The sequence below is a fragment of the Mobula birostris genome, chromosome 11 (genome assembly GCF_030028105.1).
Source record: "Mobula birostris isolate sMobBir1 chromosome 11, sMobBir1.hap1, whole genome shotgun sequence".
NCBI lineage: Eukaryota > Metazoa > Chordata > Chondrichthyes > Myliobatiformes > Myliobatidae > Mobula > Mobula birostris.
This window is the reverse complement of record NC_092380.1, coordinates 37,176,510-37,191,931: the sequence shown is the minus strand read 5'-3', so window position 1 is coordinate 37,191,931 and position 15,422 is coordinate 37,176,510. Positions and strand designations below refer to the sequence as shown.

General features: G+C 45.5%; 1 protein-coding gene across 2 annotated transcripts; it reads left to right on the top strand.

Annotated features, from left to right (window-relative positions):
- Positions 1 to 5,289: 5,289 nt before the first annotated feature.
- LOC140205029 (uncharacterized) lies at positions 5,290 to 12,041 on the top strand. 2 transcript variants are annotated; one of them, XM_072272105.1, is made up of 2 exons: positions 5,290 to 5,312; positions 9,897 to 12,041. In XM_072272105.1, the coding sequence occupies exon 2, from the start codon at positions 10,631 to 10,633 to the stop codon at positions 11,813 to 11,815; it is 1,185 nt and encodes a 394-aa protein (XP_072128206.1). In that variant the 5' UTR covers positions 5,290 to 5,312; positions 9,897 to 10,630; the 3' UTR covers positions 11,816 to 12,041. The 2 variants fall into 2 exon arrangements, with proteins under 2 accessions (XP_072128206.1, XP_072128204.1); XM_072272103.1 differs by lacking the exon at positions 5,290 to 5,312 and adding an exon at positions 6,718 to 6,758.
- Positions 12,042 to 15,422: the final 3,381 nt, after the last annotated feature.

Here is a 15,422-nt window from a genome sequence, read left to right as displayed (position 1 = left end):
ATCAATGACCTTCAACACCCTCAACCCACCACACATGTTATCGATATGGCCAGTGGTTTCTGGTCGGTACCACTGGTGCCTGAATGTCAATCATAATTGGCTTTTATAGTCGTTGGTGAACCACAGGGACGTCACAGCAGTCCTACTGTCTACCACGGCCTTGAGACAACACCTAAGGGGCTTTCCAGGCACTGACTAAACTACCATACAACATGTGGATGATACCCTGATTGCCTCTGAGACCGCAGATCAGCATGAACATGATGTACTCTACCTACTCGATTTATCTGTCTTTGAAGGGACACAAAGCAAGTTTGGACAAGGCACATTTGCAACAAGAAGTGACTTACTTGGGACAGAAAATTTCCCAAAGCAAACAAGAAGTCACTGAGGATCGTTCAAAGGCCGTTATATCAGCAAAACCAATTGCAAGACATCAGTCCAGCAACTTTGATCATTTCTGTGTTTATACAACTACAATAGAGCATGGGTTGATTCAGATACTGAACTTAGCCAACCCCTCACTAGCCTGCTGAAATGTGACAAGTGTGAATTGGAGCAGAAGTTTTCTGTCAAAGGTGTAATTGATAAGAGAGAGGCCTTTAAAAGTGAAAACTTGAGAGTACAAAGCTTGTATCTGTCTGGCTGACAACCACATCTGCACCAGGTTTTCAAAAGATATTGAGGCCCAGGTTAAGAAAAAAAAACAGGTATAGACAGTCTGAACAAATGAGTTACCTATGGAGTATAAGAAATGCAAGAGAACACTTCAGAAAGAAATCAGGCTTAAAAATTAAGGCATGAGGTTGCCATAGCAGACAAGGTGATGGAGAATCCTAAGAGATTCATTCTGTAGATATGTTAAGAGCAAAAGGATTGCAAGGGACAAAGTTAGTCCTCTGGAAGATCAGAATGGTAATCTATGCATGGAACCAAATGAGATGGGGGGAGATTTAAATGGATTTTTTTGCGTCTGTATTTATTCAGGAGATGGGTACAGAGTCTACAGAAGTGAAGCAAAGTGGCATCAAGGTCATGGACCCTATGGAGATTACAAAGGAGGAGGTGTTTGCTTTCTTGAGGCAAATTAGGGTGGATAATTCACCAGGGCATGTGAAAGTGTTCCCAAGGACCCTATGGAAGGCAAGTGCAGAAATTGCAGGGGCCCTAGCAGAGATATTGAAATCATCTTTAGTGTCAGGTGTGGTACTGGAGGATTGGAGGATAGCTAATCTTGTTCCGCTGTTTAATAAAAGCTCTAAAAATAAACCGGGAAACTATAGGCCAGTAAGCCTGACATTAATAGTAGGAAAGTTATTGGAAGATATTCTAAAGGATCCAATCTTTGAGTATTTGCATAGATAGGGACTGATTTTAGAGCTTTAAAAATCTGTGCTTCGTAGTCGTATTTTCAGAGCATGACAAAGTTCAGAATTCATTAGCAAAGTCAAATAAAAATAAGGCAGGGACAAGCGAAGCTGCCATTATTGGAGTGCAGCAGTGTTGGAGTGGAGAGACTTTTGGCTTTGGCTCATCAGGCATGGACAACGTAAGTATCTGGTCAGCTTTTTCTTGTTCATTCTTCATCTATAAATGTATCGTTAGGGCAGTAAGAATGGCTCCAGGGGCTGAGTTATGTTCTTTGTGTGAGATATGGGAATTCTCGGAGGTCTGGGAATAACCACATCTGCACCAGGTGGACCAAGCTGCAGCTCCTCAGAGAATGCATTAAAGAACTGGAGCTGCACCTCGATGACCTTGGGTCATACAGGAGACTGCAGAGGTGATATATAGGATCTACAGTGAGGAAGTCACTCCGAGGTTACAGGAGGCAGGTGAATAGGCGACTGTCAGAAGAGGAAAGGGAAATAGGCAGCCCATACAGAGTGCCTCGCTTGCGCTTTTCTCAAGAACGAGAATACAGTATTAGATACTGTTGGGAACAACCTACCAGTGGGGAGCCGCAGAGATTTTGGTGCTGTAGCTCAGAAGGGAATGAGGCAAAGGGGGAATGTAGTGAAAATGGGAAATTCCATAGTTAAAGGAGTAGATAGGAGAGTCTGTGGATGCGATAGAGGGACCCAGATGGTGTGTTGCCTCCCAGGTGCCAGGGTCAGGGTTTGTGTACACAACATTCTAAAGGGGGAGGTTGAGCAGCCAGACAACTTGGTACATTTTGGTACTAATGGCATAGGAATGAAAAGAGAAGGGGCCCTAAAGAGGGAATTTAGAGAACTAGATAGAAAACTGAAAAGCAGAACCTCCAGGTAACAATCTCTGGATTGTCTATGCCATGCGCAATGATGACAAGAATAGGATGATTCGGCAAATGAATGAGTGGCTGAGGGACTGGTGCATGGGGTAGTGTTTCTGATTTATGGATCATTTGCATCTCTTCTGGGGAAGGTTTCACCTGTACAAACGTGATGAGTTACACCCAAACCCGAGGGGGACCAATATCCCTCCAGGTGGGTTTGCCAGAGCAGTTGTGGAGGGGTTAAACTAATTTATCAGGGAATGGAATTGGAGTGATCGGGCTGAAGAGGTAGTGTATAGTGAGACTGTCAGGAAGGACAGGCAGATGATGGGGCAAAATTGAAGAATCATGGAATACTACAGCACAGAAACAGGCCTTTCTGCTTACCTGTACCATATCCCCCCATTACCACTCCCATCCATGTACCTCCCCCCAATACCACTCCCACCCATGTACCTCCCCCCAATACCACTCCCATCCAAGTACCATATCCCCCCAATACCACTCCCATCCATGTACCTCCCCCCAATACCACTCCCATCCTTGTACCATATCCCCCAATACCACTCCCATCCATGTACCTCCCAATACCACTCCCATCCAAGTACCTCCCCCCAATGCCACTCCCATCCATCTACCTCCCCCCATTACCACTCCCATCCCTGTACCATATCCCCCAATACCACTCCCATCCATGTACTCCCCCCAATACCATTCCCATCCATGTACCTCCCCCCAATACCACTCCCATCCATGTACCTCCCCCCAATACCACTCCCATCCATGTACCATATCCCCCCAAAACCACTCCCATCCATGTACCTCCCCCCAATACCACTCCCATCAATGTACCTATGCAAACTTCTCTGAAGCAATCAAATCACATACACTAATTCCACTGGCAACTCATTCCACACTCCACCATCTGAGTGAAGAAGTTTCGCTGCATGTTCCCCCTTAAATATTTCACCTTTCACTCTTAAAGGTCATGGGTTTCTGCTTAACCCATTACCTCTAGTTGTAGTCTCACCCAACCTCCGTGGAAAAAGCCTGCTTGCCATTACCCAATCTATACCCCATCCACATAATTTTGTATACTTCTATAAAATATCCCCTCCAGTCTTCTAGGTTCAGGTGAAAAATACTTCTTTATCCTCATTAGATCATACGAATGTTCCACTTCTAATCTTCTTTCTGGATTTACATTTGACCAAGCTCTTAAGACTGAACCCACGTTCGCTGTCAGCACTGGAAGCTTGAAAAGTTCTAGTGATGTCAACTAGATTTGTCAATTATCCAATTCTTCGTTTCGAAGCATGTAGTTTAACATATCAATGAACATCATAATTGATCCAGTCTTAACTTTCCCAGAAGTGAAAATTGGAAATCACAGTATTGCTGTGATATTTTTGAAGTAACACTTACTTTGTAGTTTGTAATATTAGCTCAGTTTTTTTCGACAGTTGTACAACATTCTGTTTCACAAATTGAAAATTGGTAGTGTTTGCAATAGTACAAGGTCAAAAGCTTGACTTCTCTTAGCTCATCATCAGGAAATTTATTATCCAACTGGTTACACACTCATGGAGTGAACTGAATAATAAGCCCAGCTTCGACATCAGAACCTATAGGTGCAAGCAGATATTTCACTTTGTCACTCCAATAAAGGGTATCATCAAGATACTGTGACTGTAACTTGTTAATTTTTGCTTTTGCAAACTGCAGTGTTTCAGTCGTATTCAAACAGGTTTTCTGAAGGAATTTACCATTGCCAAAAGATTATTAAGGATAGTGAATGCTAATATTTTCAAAATTATGTTAACACTAGATGAAAGAAAATTCCAGCTGCATAGTTACAAAGGCCATGTGCACGGGAGAATTTCAGTTACTCTGCTCTCGTGCACCCATGCAGCTTGGTACCGTCTGCCTTCTTGATGTAGAATCGTCAGCAGATTTCCTTCCACTGTTTCTGTGACATCAGCAGACTTGGACATCGCACATCTTGGCCCCTCCTCATGCTCATTATCCAGTGAACAGCTGTGCCCAAGAACCAGTTACGTGGGTACTCCAAAAGTTACCTCCTTCCAGTCTGAAAATGACCCACTTATTCCAGCTACACACAAAACACCGGAGGATTCGACGGTTGAGGTAGCATCTGTGGAGAGGAATAGATAATTGATAAAATCATTGTGTTACCTTTGTTCATTGAGGAAATCACCTTTCTTCAACATTCTGTAGTTCTGACTCTCTGCCACTGAGACCATGTTTTGCTTCTATTCTCTCTGGGTACATAATAATGTACTGGGTAACAAGTGACTAGTATCATTCATACCACAAAAATGACAATTTGCAATGAAAAAGTGACAATTTGCAATAAGAAAGCCTAAATGCGTACTCTCGAGGTTCAATGGCATTGCTGACTCTGAGTCAAATGCCAGGATGGTCACAATAATCAGGAAGTCTCCAGAAGCAGAAAATTGTGGGCTCTTAGTAGGTCTGTGGGACATGATCAGAACTTGAAGTTATACTAACGCAGAGACAAACTGGGCCAGTCACAGGCAGAAATGACCCATTCTGATACAGAGAAGAAGGCAGATAATTTGATGTTGTTTCTGGATGCCTGAACTGTGTCCAGCTGGCACTGAGATGTTGTTCCTCCAAAGTGTGTTCAGTCTTGCTGTAACAGTCTGATGTCAGATGTCACCATAAAGACTAAAATTATTTTAGCTTTAATATTGTCTTTCACCCACTGACCTTCCTTTCAGTCTTTTTACAGCTCAACAGCACTTGAATGTGAAGGAGGAGACGGTTGAGAAGACAGCACATTAGTTGTGACATGTGGACATGCCCATGATCTGACCTGATCAATGGCCGTAGAGTTGATCTCACTGAGCTGCCATTCCTTGCTTCTCATTTTGGAAGGGATTCACCTGGCCACTGCACCTGTAGACACACCAGCAAGTTCATACTGGGGAGATGCCGTTCATCTGCTTCGTGTGTGGGATAGGATTCATTCAGTTACATGAGCTATTGAAACACCAGTGAGTTCACTCAGGTGAGCAGCTACACTTGGCTCATTTTGTCTCTTTCTATTAGTATAGCTTCACACCTGCTCTGGGTGTGGGCAGAAATCCATTTAGTTAAACCATTTTATGAGGATCCACAATATGTAGGTCAGCAAGGAAATTTACTCAGTCATCCCAGCTGCTGAAACACCAGCAACTTCACATCAGGAAGTTCAGATAAGGTTTGATGTGACTATCATAGTGGCTGAATCCTGTTGGAAATTCCTGACAGACTGTTAATGTCAGATTCTGCAGATATTGCAGCAGCTCATCACACCCGGGGGTGAGTCCTGGTCACTGAGCATTGGAGGGGTTTCTTCTGCTGATCTTAGACTTAAAACAGACTGGTATTTAATATTGTGGATCTGTGACAATAAATCAGTTCTATTTCAAATCCTGTGGCTCAGCTGCAACATTGGTCTCTGTCAGGCCAATGTACAGTTGGAGAGACCACTCAGTTCAGATGGTACCTGCTTCTGCAGTGCTTTTAAATCCATCTCTGCTGTTCACCTCTCACTCACCCTATAATGTCTGGTTGCAACTGGTCACCAGTCTGTGGGTGAAGACGTTTACCTTCAGTTTCCTCTGTGACACTGCAAACTGCAGAAGAAGATGAGCTTACTGGGGATTTGTCCCAAATATCCCTCGTTCCTCAGGTCTCTAAACCAAGAATGAATGTCATGGGCAGTTAAACTCTTTCTGCCTAGGTCTATTCAATATTTTGGGTAATTTTCACTGATTTCCAAGAGCTGTGCCTCACACAGCTGGGCTTTTGCAGTACAACACTCTCTGAAGTATGGTGGGTAAATTTTCGATGGAACAGGGTCAGAAACAAAAGCGAAGTCAGCATAAATCAAGGCTTCGGTGCTCCAGGTCCGGCGGGGGCTAGAGTTTACGGGGAATAGGAGGAGGAAATCAGGAAGATGAGGCTACAGTTGAAAGATCAGAAACATTTGGAAACTGAGTGAAAAGAGGTTTATGTTTGAAAAATGCTGGATGAACTCAGTGACTCAGGCAGCATCTGCAGAGGGGAATAAAGAGTTGACATTCACGCCTAGACTGTATTCCTCTGCTTAGATGCTGCCTGACGAGTCCCTGCAGCATTTTTTGTGCGTTGCTCCAGTTTCTTTGCATCTCCAGAATATCTTGTTGTATTTATATCTGGATTTGTGAGTTAAACTTGTTAACATGAGTTATATTGTTTGTGGGAGCCTGCTACGTTAAAGTAGTTCAGTTTTCTACATAAAAACATTGACTGCCTTTCGGGAATGTTGCTTTTAAGTGCTTGCCTTTAATGTCACTTTGCTTACCCCAAATCCGTGTGCTAGTTGCCGCCGGTAATACAGCGATCAAACGCGCATGTGTAAGAAACAAAGCTCGTTCCCGTAATTGGCGCATGCGCTGATTGGCAACAGACTGTAGAAGATCGGTAATAGGTAGGAGCGGGGTTCCGCGCGGGGATTTTATCAGCACCGGCGTCCACACCGCGACTGAGGAGCATTTGTTGCGAGCTCCGGACACACTGTGACTCCGCATCCCGGGACATTCCCGGTCCTTTCCCTCTCTCGCAGCCCCACGATCCGTTCGTGGGCCCCGGGCGCTTTCTGCTAACGGGGGAAGGGGCGGAGTCATTTCTCTGGCGCATGTGCATCGCCGGGGCCCTGACGGACAGAATCGGGTTTCAGTCACCGACCGATGTGAAATTTGTCTTTGCGGCAGCAGTACTTAAAAAAACGAATTACAGTATCTAGACTAAATAAAATAATAGTACAGAGTGTAGTGAGGCAGTTTGCAAACATCCTGTTTAAGATGGTGCCGAAGTTTGGCGACAGCTGACAGGCGGTTAAATGGCACTTTCCTGTGCGAACCTGTCACCGCGAGCGCGGGCGCGGCTCAGTCGAGGGACGAGTTGCAGAGCCCGTCCACCTAAATCCGGCGCAAAGTTGCATCGACCGAAGCGCCGAGCTGATTGAGAAAGGTCGAGAACGCCGCTAGGGTACAACCAGCGTATCGCTGACGGGGACCCGGGTCCTAGTGCGGGGGGCGACCCAGTGTTCGGACGATTTGAACGTCGGCCCAGAGGCGGGGTGTTGGCACCGGAGGCGAGGCGGAATGCTGCTGCTTGCTTTTACTGTTTGCATGATTTGTGTTTTTTCCCCTCTTTGTATATTGGGTCTTGGCCTTTTTTGATTGGGTTCTGTCCAGTTTCTTGCTTTGTGGCTGCCTGTAAACAACGAATCTCAAGGTTGTATAATTTATACATTCTTTGATAATAAATGTACTTTCAATCCTTTGAGGTCATATTCATGGTTCACTTTCCATTCAGAAATCCTCTGTTTCTGAATCTTTGAGTGTGTGCCTTCAGGCCCCTGTTACTCCTTCCTGATGGTAGCAATGAGAAGAGGGCATGTTCTGCGTGATTTAGTCTTAAGGACTAAAGATGGACGCTGCCTTTTTGACACATTGCTTCTTGAAGATGTACTGGATGCTGGGGAGGCTAGTGCCCATGATGGAGCTGAGTGAGTTTACAACTTTCTTCAGCTTCTTTCAATTCAGTGTAGTAGCACCCGCCCCCCCACTCCCCCCAACCAGCCAGTAAGAATGGTCTCCACAGTACATCTGTAGAAATTTGCAAGTGTCTTTGGTGACATACCAAATCTCCTCTAGCTCCTAATGAAATAAAACCACTGTCCTGCCTTCTTTGTAGCTGCATCAATATATTGGGCCCAGGGTAGATCCTCAGACAAATTGACACTCTGGAACTTGAAATTGATTACTCGTTCCAGTCTGATCCCTTTATGATGACTGGTGTGTGTTTCCTCGCCTTACCCTTTCTGAAGTCCACAATCAGTTATTTGGGCTTACTGGTGTTGAGTGCAAGTTGTTGCTGCAATACCAGTCAACCAACTGATATATCTTGTTCCTGTACATCTTCTTGGCACTATCTGAAATGTTGTCAAAAATAGATGCATTGACAGCAAATTTAGAGCTGGCATTTAAGCTGTGCCAAGCCACACAATCAGAGTTCAGAGGGTAGAGCAATGGGCTAAGCATACAGCCTGGCAGTGTGTCAGTGTTGATTGTCAGCAAACTGGAGAAGTATTACTGATCCGCACAGATTGTGGTCTTCTGAGAGAAGCTGAGGATCCAGTTACAGAAGGACGTATAAACACCTAGCTGTTGGGGCGTTTCAGTCAGAACTTTAGGAACAATTGTGTTAAATACTGAGCTGTAAATAGCATCCTGACATAAGTCCAAGTGATCCACAGTCACATGAAGAGCCAATGAGATCACATCTGCTGCAGACTTATTGTGGCAACTGCCAAATTGCAATGAGTCCAGGTCCTTACTGAGACAGGAGTTGATTGAGCCATGACCAACACTTCATCACTGTAGTGTTGATAGTGTTTAAGGCAGCACACTCTGCTCCTCTTGGTACTGGTATGATCGTTGTCCTTTTGAAGCAATGAGAGATTGAATCACAAACGAGAAAATCTACAGGTGCTAGAAATCAAAGTAATACACACAAAATGCTGGAGGAACTTAGGCCAGGTAGCATCTATGGACGAGTAGGTATTCAATGAAAAGTTTGCCTGGCCTGCTGAGTTCCTCCAGAATTTTGTGTGTATTACATTGAGAAATTGAAAATGTGTCTGAACACCCCCACTATTATGGTTGGCATAGGTTTTCAGAACCCTACCAGATACTCCATCATAGCCTGTCATGTTGTGGAGGGTTCACCCTCTTGAAAGACAGTCTGCTGTTGGTTCCTGTAAGGATTTTCTGGGTACAGAGGAAGCCATGGGTGATAATTCTAGTATTTTCCCCAGCATTCCATAGGGTGTGTTTGGAGGCAGAGGGAATGGGAATGTGCGGATCTGCCAGACTGCGAAGTTCTGGCTCTCTAAACCCAAGCTTTAGGAACTCAGAACAAAGGTATAGTTCCGAGTTAATCTCAGGTGAAGAGGCCACCTTCCAGTGAATGAAAATATCAGTTAGTGCTGTAAGGGAAAAATGAAAAAAATCCTTCCATCAGATTTCACCGTTGTTTTACCTTTTTCTCTGGATAATGATATCAAACACCTTTCTCCTGGGTAACAAGTGACCTGTAGCTTTCATATCACGAAGGTGCCACAATCCAATGGGAAAGACAACTGCCCTCCCCTTCATGTTCATTGTCATTACCATTGATGAGTTCACCTCTGTCACTCCTGGGGGGGTGGAGATCACAGTAATTAGAAAGTTTCAGCTGTTTTAATATCATGTGCTCTTTGTAGCGCTGTTGGACTTGACCAGAACTTGAAATAATATTAATGGAGAGAGACAAACTGAGCCATTTCACAAATTGAGGTCAGGCACGAATGGTCCATCCTGATACAGGCAGTGAAATAGAGAACTGGATGGTCAGTCCGGTCCTTGATCTGTACGCAGTTAGAAGATCAGGAATTGTTCCTCCGAGTTGGGTTGAACCTCGCTGTAACAATGTGATGTCAGACATCATCATCGAGACTAGAATGATCTCATCTGAAATGCTGTCCTTCACCCATTGATGTCTTTTGTAAATCTTTTTACAGGTTAGAAATGACAAAGAATCTGTGTACAGGAATCTCAAACACAACAACACGTCAGTTCCAATGTCTCTGTCAGGTATTTAAGGAGTGACCAGATGCTTCCTTTGTATCATCTTTTGTTGATCCTAGGAGATGAAGAAGTATCTCATCATAATTGGAAACATGCTTTGTGTCTGAAATTAAGTTTTCTGTTTTAACTCAGTGAGTCCACCGGAACTGCATGCTGAGAACTCAGCAGCATTTGTTGATCTGTTCTCTCTGCGGAAGCGATTAATTCTGTTATCCAAGCTGATAATACGACAGAAATTTCACAGCAGTGAGAAGCCATTCACTGAGAATGCCATTCGGTGAGAAGCCATTCTGTTTTGGAAGAGATTCACTCACTCAGCCAATCCGCAGACACACCAGTGAGTTTACGGGAAGAGAGACTGTTCACTAGTTCCATGTGTGGGAAGAGATTCACTCAGTAATCTGATCTGTTGACAGATGAACAAGCTCTTACTCTGAAAAGGCTGTCCACCTGTTCAGGCTGTGGGAAGTGATTCAGTCTGTCATCCTATCTGTAGACACACCAGTGAGCACACACGAGATGTAGCATTCACTTAGTCATCCCACCTACAGATACTCCAGTCAGTTCACACTGGAGAGAGGTCATTCACCTGTGTCGAGTGTGGGAAGGGATTCATTCGATCATCTGACCGACTGGCACACCAGTCAATTCACAGGGGGGGTGGGGGATGCTGTTCACCTGCGCAGACTGTGGGAAAGGATTCAATCAATCATCTGACTTATTGGCACACCAGTCAGTTCACACTGGGGAGAGGCCGTTCAACTGTTCAGAATGTGGGAAGGGATTCACTCGGTCATCTCAGTTGAAGGTACATCTGCGAATTCACACTGGGGAGAGACCGTTTATCTGCTCAGACTGTGGAAGGAGATTCACTCAGTCATCCCAACTGAAGGTACATCAGCGAGTTCACTCTGGGGAGAGGCCGTTCACCTGCTCCGAGTGTGGGAAGGGATTCACGCGATCATCTGACCTATTGGCTCACCGGTCAGTTCACAATGGGGAGAAAATGTTCACCTGCTCACACTGTGGAAAGGCATTTTCACAGTCATCCACCTTACTGAGACACCAGCGAGTGCACACTGGGGAGAAGCCGTTCACCTGCTCTGACTGTAGGAAGGGATTCACTCAGTTATCTAACCTACTGAGGCACCAGCGAGTTCACACTGGGGAGAAACCATTCACCTGCTCAGATTGTGGGAAGGGATTCACTCAGTCATCTTACCTGCTGTCGCATCAGCGAATTCACACTGGGGAGAAACCATTCACCTGTTCACATTGTGGGAAGGCATTCAGTCACTCACCTCACCTGAAGGAACATCAGCGAGTTCACACTGGAGAGAGGCCATTCACCTGCTCTGAATGTGGGAAGAGATTCATTCGATCATCTTACCTGAAGCAACATCAGCGAGTTCACACTGGAGAGAGGCCGTTCACCTGCTCTGAATGTGGGAAGGGATTCAGTCGATCATCTGACCTGAAGCAACATCTGCGAGTTCATTCTGGAGAGAGGCCGTTCACCTGCTCTGAATGTGGGAAGAGATTCACACACTCATCTCACCTGAAAGCACACCAGCGAGTTCACACTGGGGAGAAACCATTCACCTGCTCAGACTGTGGGAAGGGGTTCAGTCGAACATCTGACCTGAAGCAGCATCTGCGAATTCACACCGGAGAGAGGCCATTCACCTGCTCTGAATGTGGGAAGGGATTTTCTCAGTCAAGCAACCTCGTGGCGCACTACCGAGTTCACACTGGGGACAGGCTGTTCACCTGCTCAGACTGCGGGAAGGAATTCAATCATTCAGCCGACCTTCAGAAGCATTATGGAGTTCACACTGGGGAAAAAGTTTAAATCAGTTGCATGCTTGATATTTAACCATCACAGTTACCAAATCCAGAGACAAGTTCAAAAATGGCTGTTGGTGTCACACTCTGAAATTATTGCTGCTGCTCATTACACCCAGTTCTGCACCCTGGTCACTGGGATTGGGAGGAGTTTCTTCTGCTGTTGTTCACATTTAATGGGACTGGAGTTTAATATTCTGAATCTGTGACAAATAAATCAGTTCTATTTTAAACTCTGTCTCGGGTACTTAGTGAAACTACAACACACCCAGTGTACATTAGGGAGTCAACTACACCCAGCTGGTCCCGGCCAGTCTTTCTGTTCCACGACAGTCCTTCTAAATCTTTCCCTGCTGTTCACCTTTCGCTTTCCCTGTAGTGATGGCTTCCAATCAGTCACCACTCTAAAGTTTCCCTTGAATTTCCTGCATGACTTTCTGCAGATTGAAGAAGACGTGCTGACTGCAGTTATGTCTGTTGTTTGGGTCGAGGAAGAATGACATTGTTAGTTACCCACCTTATTCCCTGTCCACTTCAATGTTATGGGTTATTTTCACTTTTAAAGGGCAGTGTCTCACACAACGGAGATGTTGGAATACACCAGTGTGCTCTAAAGTCAAAAGCAGAACATGGAACATTTAAGTCAGACACCAGAGATGGGTCAGTACATGGCAGAGTTTCAGTCTCTGGACAGTGGGAGGTGTAAGAGGAAATGATGAGGTGCAGGGGAACAGAGGGGGTGGCAACAAATGACAGAGTAGCAGCATTTGGAAACTGACAGAAAAAAAATTAGGTTGATTTTTACTGCTGACATGCCCAATGTCTGTTGACATGGAGTATATTGCTTTGGAAACCTGTGTGTTAAACTGGCAGCTGAATTCTCCTAACAATATTGACTTGGTTGGTGCAATTTGGCAGCTGGGGAGGCAATACTTGTAAGTGCTTTCAATGGCACTGTTCTTACCCAGAAATCTGTGAGTTTAAGAATGTACCATCACTGAATCGAGTGTGCAGATGCCGAGAGTCCAAAGTTGTGCCAAAAGGTATGCATGGTTTCAGTAGACAAAAGGCTCCGGGAATGGGTTCACTAGTCCTCCCAGGCACAGCTGAGATCTTGCAATCCAAACTTAAGGATTTGCGAGTCGCATAAAAAATATAATTCTGACTTTATTAGGCATGAAGAACTTTTGATGTATTTTCAGGTTAAAAGTAGGTACATGATTTTGTACCAATTGATTTAGAACATTAGGATCAGGTCTGATGACAAGAACCAGCTGATGTCCATACCTCTAGCTAGTAGGAACAGTTGAGACTGAGGCCCAAGAGTAAACTGGGTTCAACTTCTAGTGAATTTAAATGTCAATTAGAGCTGCACAGGAAAACAAACTCTTTGTCACCTTCATTTCCTCCGCAGGTCACCTTTGTGAGGCCACTTTGTGAGTTCCCACTGTCAATCACCTCAGTATCAGTGATTAGAAAGTCTCCAGGAGCATCCATGTAAACACCATGTACTCCTGGTTGGCCCATCGTGATACAGACAGGGAATTTGATGCTGAGTCCAGATGCCTGAACTGTGACCCAATAGAAGTTGAGGATTTGTTCTCCCAATTTGTCACCATGTGAATGTCAGACATCACCTTGGCGTCTAAAAATATATCATCTGAAATACTGTCCTTCATCTATTGATACCTTTTGTAAACTTTTTACAGAGTACAAAAAGCTAGGCATTTGCGTATGGTAATCTCAAACAGTACATCTTATCAGTTCTGCTCTGAATGGCTGTTCACCAGCACTGGAATACCATATGGCATTGGAGATGCTAGATAATGTCGATAGACATCACCAGTTGTAGCAAGGAGAATCTAGACACGTATCTGGGACAACCCCTGCCCACTTGTCTTGTCTGCCCCTCCCTAAGACCTTTTTCTGGGGTAATACTCCACTATTCTTCAGCCCCGTCTCTGCAATAACCCCTTCATTCTTCCCACATCATCTGATGTCCCCTTTCCCCAATGCTCCACAGCCCCCATGTTTGGGATGACCCCCTTCCCTCTCCCACTCTGCCTTTAGGACACATTTTCCATCTCCTCCTTCCCACCTCTGTCCATGTGTCACTCATTTCACTCCCCTCTATAAGTACCTTGCCCCATTCCTTAGAAACCCCTCCCCCATGGCCTAGGGTGCCCCCTTCCCCCTGTCCTGTCCCCACAACTCCTTGAGTCTGTCCCTGGAAACTCTTTTCCCTTTCCCACCCTCCTTCTCTGGGATACACCATTCCCCAATTCCTGTCTCTGGGACACAACCTTTCCCTGCTCCCCTATCTCTAGAATGTCCCATGCCCCACCCTCCCTGTTTAGTCTCTGGGATAAATAATTTCCCTTCTGGCTTGGCACAGCACACTTATCCCCTAACCCGTCTCAGAGATGCCTATACCATTAGCCCCCGGTTTCTGTGAAGCTCCTTTTTCGCCCTGTTCATCCCATTTTCTCCCTCCACTATCTGGGACGCCAACTCCACCTCTTCCCAACAATGCTGTCTGTCTTAGGACATCTCCAAGTCTCTGGGACTTCCTGTGCACTCCCCCATCTCTGGGTCTCCTCTTTCTGGGTAACATCTCCCCTCACCTGTCTCCCTTTCACTGTGATACACGCTTCCCCATTGTCCTTCCCACATAATTTCCCTTCAATCATTCCCATTCCCCCATCCCTCGATTGACAGCTGCCCCTACCATTGGGTTACCCGTACACCTTTCACATTCTTGGGAAGTCTGCTTCCTCCCTAGCTAATCTCTGACATGCCTACTTTGCACCCAACCACCGTCTCTAAGAACAACTCTATCCTGTCCCTGTCTTTGAAACACTCTTACCCCATTCACTGGAATGCCTCCTGCCTCTATTTACTCACTTTCACTCCTACATCCCCATCTGCCCCTGACTCTGTGACACACCCTTTCTGCTCTAACCCCCATCCCTCACTGCCCCTTTCACCTCACCCCCACCTGTCTCTGGGATGTCCCCCTCCAATCTGTCGTTGGATTAAGCCTTCCCACCCACCTCAGGGACAATGTGTTTGTTATATACTATCCTCTCCTGGTCAGTGGATGCTTCTACTCACGTTTACTGCCTCCGTGATGCCCAGCTACCAACAACCTTCCCTACCCTGATTCTGAGACACCCTATCTAAGCCATCTTTGACACACACCCTTCCACATCCATCTCTGAATGAACCCCCCCCCCCCGCCTTTGGGAAGCCCATCTTCCTCCGCCTCACATGGCAGTGAGTAGTGAGGTAGATCGGCTGTGTGACGGATTTGCCAAAACAGCCTTCCAGTCAACATCAGTGAGATCGAGGAGTTGGTTGTGGACTTCAGGAAGTGGAGATTGGGGAAACACACACCAACCACTACACATCAGGGGATCAGTAGTGAACAATTTCACGTTCCTGGGTGTTAACATCTCTCAGATCAAAAACATGCAAATACCAAAGAAGCCCCCTCACTGGCCTAAAAGAAAATTGGCTCATTAGCCAGCTCTGTTATCAGCCACTGGACTCAGTAGTGAGAAAACCAATATATGTCTAGGGTCAGTAAGATTTGGGTCCCACCAGACAAGAAA